Here is a 5,651-nt window from a genome sequence, read left to right as displayed (position 1 = left end):
TCTGATGAAGTGGGTATTCACCCATGAAAGCTCATGCTCCAAAACGTCTGTTAGTCTATAAGGTGCCACAGGATTCTTTGCTGCTTTTACAGATCCAGACTAACACAGCTACCCCTCTGATACTTCCCACCAGTCAGCTATTGCTATTTTCACCCCTCCAAACAGCATTTAGCCACTGGCAATCCACCCTCTACCCCTTTGAGCCAGATACATTAGGCAGTTAGTGGGGGAGGACTGAAGTATCACACACTTTTGAAGGGGAGTGTGAAGTGTATCCCAACAGCTCAAATCTCCCCACATCCCTGGCACTAACTGTTTACACAAGGTTAGCTAAATGGCCAGCTAGGTCCCTTCTCCCTCGCACCCACTGAGTGCCTCCAATTAAACCCAATGGTGCAATTCACTCTCCCAGCCACAACCCACACACTTTCCAAATGTCCAGCTTTTGGTTATGCCATACAGCACCCTGTCACTGCTCCCTTCCCACATGGGCAGACAGGACCCCTCCCCAACTGCAGTTCTTCACCCAGCAATAAAGAGGAGGGGAGGCTATAGATGGGACTGGTAATACTCAAGGGGAAGGCTGACAGACAGGGAGGGGCTGTTGGGGTCCACGGATGGACTGTGAACAGGGGTATATGGAAGGGGCTGATGAGCTGTGTGCAGAGGTAACATATGGGTTGGGTGGGAGGGCACAGAGGTGGTTGCCAGGGTGAGCAAATAGGCTGGGTCATAGGGAATGGATAGGACTGAAGGTACAAGGGATGCAGACAGACTAGGGGCACACCCAGGGCTGGTGGTACAGGGGGGTACAGATAGGCTGGGGTGCAGATGCAGCTGCCAGGTTATAGATGGGCTGAGAACAGGGAGTCGATAGGGCTGGCAGTATTGGGGGAAGGGGGTGTAGATGATGGGGGATATCTGGATAGGGCTGAGGGATGCAGATGGGCTGGGGGTACAGGGGGGTACAGACAGGTTGGTGTGTAGATGGGGCTGCAGGGTTGCAGCTGGGCTGGGGGCAGGCAGTACCGGGGAGAAGGGGTGTAGATGGGTGGGGGATATCTGGATGGGGCTGAGGGCACAGCCAGGGCTAGTGGGGGAAGGTAGGCAGATCTGTAGATAGACTCAGGTTACACGGAGGCTGGGGTGGGCAGGGGCCCAAGGAGTCTGTGGCAGGTGTAGTGTATTAAAGTAGCATCTTCTCACAAAATCTGTTCCCTACAATCTATACGAATAAATAACTGCCTCAGACAGCACATTTCCACACGCAGCAATTGCACATAGCTCCGTGCACCGCAGTGTGCTACCTGTAGGCATTTGCCACATCAGGCAGCAGTTTGCGACCATTGCAGTTTCTTACAATCCATCCTGTACCGGGAACCGCTCCCGGGAGCGCATTCCTACGCGGAGCCGCTTAATACGCTACACCGCCCGAGGCGGGGGCGAGAAGGGGCGGGGGCAGCGCGGCGGAGCGGACTGCAGCAGCCGGCCGGGGTATCGGGATGGGGCTGGCAGAGGAGCAGGGCTCGGGCGCCCCCGCCCCGAGGACTCCGACGCGCGCCCCCCCAGGCGGTACCTCCTCGGCGCCGGGCTCCCGCGAGGCGGCGGTGGAGGTGGATGGCTCCTCGCCATCCGAGCTGGCGGGGCCGGGGTCCATCTTGTGTCGGTACCGGCTCGCGGTGAGGGCCCCTCCGCCCCCAAAACACGGCACGGCCCCGCCCACTTCTCCCGCTTTCTGCAGAGATCGCGAGATTTCCGAAGCAGAGGCTCTGCGAGAGCGGCGGACAGCCCGGGAAAGGGAATCCAGCTAATCGGCCATTACTGGGCATGCGCGGCAACGCTGAGCGTGCGCAGTGGCGCTTGCTGAAGCCGCTGCCCTCACCCGCTGTGCCCTGCGGGATGAGGGGAGCGGGATGGAGCAGAAGGGTCGAAATGCGGGGAATGGGGGAGGGGAACGAGGCGGAGAACGGGGCAGAACCGCGACCAGGGCGAGAAGCGGGAGGAGCAGGTCCCGCTAACCAGTCCTGGCCTTTCTGAAAAGGAGAGTCGGGGAAGATCTGTTTTGTCCGTGTTAAAAAACAACCTTGCACCAGCCTTGTTGAGACGCTCGAGCAGGGCTCGTCCTTTCAGTCAGGGACTTGACACATGGCGGGGAGGTTCTGGTGTCTGGGATGTGCCTGGTGCAGCCTCACGGTAATTCACCCAGTTCGGGTCCAGTTCTAAACCTCAGCGGCGATCTCGGTTTGCGCAACGCTAGACAGAGACTTGTGACAGTTTGGCAATTCTCCAAAGTCTGACTCACTTGTCTGCCCTGCCCCCTAGAGTCATGCTGCTCTCCTGCTCACCCTCTGCTGTGGATGGCCAGTTTGCTGTTCTAGTGTGTGGGTGTGCGCGCGTGCTGCAGCTCCTCTCACGCGTTCTGCTTGTCTGGCCAGGTGTGTGTGTGTTGTGTGTGTGTCTGTGTGCGCGCATGCATCTCTCTCCCCTCTGCTGTGCTGGCCAGGGTGTGTGTGTGTGTGAAGACAATGTGTGTGCGCGCGCGTGCTGCATCTCCTCTCACTCTGCTGTGCTGCCAGGTGTGTGGTGTGTGTGTGGCGCTCCTACCGGCCCAGTGTGTGTGTGTGGTGTCGCGCGCTGCGCGCAACTCCTCACCTCTGCGTGCTGGCCAGGTGTGTTGTGTGTGTGTGTGTGTGTGCCGCGTGCCGCGCTGCATTCCTCTCACCTCTGCTGTGCTGGCAGGTTGTCGTGTGTTGTGTGCGCCGTGCATCTCCTCTCACCTTGATCGTGCTGGCCAGGTGATGGTGTATGTGTGTACTGTTGTTGGTGCGCGAAGCGCGCGCTGCATTCTCACTCTCACCTTCTGCTGTGCTAGGCAGGTGTGTGTGTGTGTATGTAGTGTGTAGTGCGGCAGCGCTGCGCTGCATCTCCTCTCACCTCTCTGTGCTGCTAGGTGATGTGTGTGTGTGTGCGCGCTTGCATCTCCTCTCACTGGCGTTGCTGGCCAGGGTGACAAAATATATGTGTTGTGTGTGCGGGGCACCTCCCGCGAGTTGACCTGACTGTCGGCATTCTCCTCTCACCTCTGCTGTGCTCGGCGCAGGGTGTGTGTGTGTATGTGTGTGGGCGCTGCGGCTGATTCCTTCATCTTGCTGTTGCTGGCCAGATGTGTGTGTTCGTGTAGTATTGTGTGGCCGCGCGCATGCTCTCTCTCACCTCTTGCTGTGCTGGCCAGTTGGTGTGTGTTGCGGCGGCAACCCCCCGCAGAGTGACCTGAGCGTGCTGCATCTCCTCTCACCTTCTAGCTGTGCTGCCAGTGTGTGTGTGCTGTGTGTGTGTTGCGCGCGCTGATCTCCTCCCCTCTGCTGTAGTGGCAGATGATGTAGGGTGTGTGTGTAGTGTTGTGTGCGGCGCGCGCCTGCTTCGCTCCACCTCTGCTTTGCTGGCCAAGATGTGTGTGTTGTTGGTATGTGTTGCGCGCGCGCTGCATCTCTCCTCTGCTGTGCTTGGCCAGTGGTGGAGTGTGTGCGGGCACCTCCCCGCAGAGTGACCTGGCGTCTGCCATTCTCTCACCTCTCCTGTGCTGGCCAGGACTGTGAGGATGTGTATATGTGTGTGCGCGCGCTGCATCATCCCATCCTCAACCATCTGCTCGTGCTGGCCGAATTGGATCTAGCTTGTTGTGTGTGATATGTGTGCTGCGCGCGCTGCATCTCCTTCAACCTTTGCTGTGCTGGCCAGGTGGTGTGTGTGTACGGGGCACCTCCCCGCAGAGTGACCTGAGCGTGCTGCATCTCCTCTCACCTCTGCTGTGCTGACCAGGGTGTGTATGCAGCACCTCTCCGCAGAGTGACCTGAGCATGCTCCTTCCTGGGAATGGAAGAGGGGAGCAGTACTACCCCATGCAATTGAGCCTCCTAACTGCTGGAAGCTGCTATGGCCTTGGGCACAGGAACTGAGAGCAAGGAAACTGTCTCTCTCCTGTTTTCAGCAAGGAACTAGGGAGAGGACAACATAAGATGGTTTGGGATGGGTGCAGAGAAGGGCAGAGACAGCCAAAGGGCAGAAGGGCCTATAGCCCTTAGAGCACATTTCCCTACAGAACCTGAAATGGAACCCAGGACTCCTGTCTCTACATTCATTTGCTATCAGCATATATCTGGAAAAGTGGATATCTCATCCCCTTCTAGTACCTGATCGTTCCCAGTTAGTCTGTTAGCTCAAGTGGTAGAGATCTAAAGAACTGAACCATGGTGATAACCCAAATTGGGTGTTAGTTCCACGCAATAGAATTTCTGTATATCATTTTTTAATTTATTTAGGAAATAACATTAAAAAACCTACACTAAAGGAAGGTTAAGGTTGCGAAGTTAAGCACTCAGAATTTAGGAACTGCTAGAATTAAGGTTGCACAACCTTAATACAGCTCTTTTGGCTATGCATTATGATACCATCTTTAATTATTCAGTGATCACATACCATTCTTCGGTAGGGTCCCAGCCCTCTTAAGTGCACAGAATAGATAGTGCTCAAGGAATTAACTGGGACCGTATAGTGAAAAAGGCTGTTATCTGGAAGACTCCTATCTTACCTGTTGCAGACGCTGGAATGTTGCAGTGAATGACCCAGAGGTTTCAGGAAGGAAAAAGGATGGTTTTATGGTTGAGGCAGTTGGATGAGACCCTGGAGAACTGGATTCTCACCCTATCTCTGCCACAGAGTATGTGATGCTGGGGAAGTTACCTAAACCAGAATGTTCGGAGTTGGTCAGCAATTACCTGTGCTCACTTTCTGGGTGCCCAGTGTAAGACACCCAGCGACAGATATGTGGAAGTGCTGAGTGCTTAAGGCCACAATTGAAATTGATTTGAGCTGTATTTTTAATATAGAAAGTGCAATAAAAATGCTAAGTATTCTGAAAAATTGGGCCATGCATGTTTCAAGTTGGGCACCCAAAATTAGTGGACACTTTTGATAATTTTGGCCTTATTTGTAGATTAAAAGGCCAGATAGGACCACTCTGATCACCACCTGCGTAACATAAGCTATTGGACTTACCTAAATTGGTTCTTGTCTGAACTAGAGCATATCTTGTTACACCTTTGACAGCAATACTGAAGAGCTATCTATTACCAAATTTCCCCATGTAGGTATTTGTGGACTGTGGTCAAGTCATCCTTTCCCTTCTCTTTGATAAACAAATTGAGTTTCTTGAGTCTTTCTCTATAAGGCATGTTTTCTATTGTTTAATCATTTCCATAGCTCTACTCTGATCTCTCTACAACATCCTTCTTGAATTGTGGACATCAGAACTGGACACTGGATTCCTGCAGTGGCTATAGCACACTGGGAACTCACGTTTAACTGATTATCCATCATGATCTATCCTTTCCCTCCCACCCAAGTCTTTTTCAGAGTTCCGAGGATAGAATTTCCTATCCTGTAAGTATGGCTTACATTCATTCTTCTTAGATGTCTGATTTTACATTTGGCCATGTTGAAATGCACATTGTTTGCTTGCACTCAGCTTACAGAGCCATATGGATCTGCTGGGTATTCAGTGGCCTATCGTTTTCATTATTTATCATTCCCCCGATCTTTGTGTCATCTGCAAATTTGATCAGTAATTATTCTATATTTTCTTCTGAGTCATT

General features: G+C 53.3%; 1 protein-coding gene across 1 annotated transcript in view; it reads right to left on the bottom strand.

Moving 5' to 3' along the window:
• Positions 1 to 1,803, bottom strand: part of SMARCA1 (SNF2 related chromatin remodeling ATPase 1) — a 76,829-nt gene extending 75,026 nt beyond the window's left edge. The window contains exon 1 of the mRNA XM_032788226.2: positions 1,577 to 1,803. Coding sequence (XP_032644117.1) covers positions 1,577 to 1,657 — 81 coding nt within the window. The 5' untranslated portion in view covers positions 1,658 to 1,803. The remainder of the gene's footprint in view (positions 1 to 1,576) is intronic.
• Positions 1,804 to 5,651: the final 3,848 nt, after the last annotated feature.

The sequence above is a fragment of the Chelonoidis abingdonii genome, chromosome 8 (genome assembly GCF_003597395.2).
Source record: "Chelonoidis abingdonii isolate Lonesome George chromosome 8, CheloAbing_2.0, whole genome shotgun sequence".
NCBI classification, from domain to species: domain Eukaryota; kingdom Metazoa; phylum Chordata; order Testudines; family Testudinidae; genus Chelonoidis; species Chelonoidis abingdonii.
Note: the sequence above shows the minus strand (reverse complement) of the source record. Positions and strands in the feature narration are given on the sequence as shown.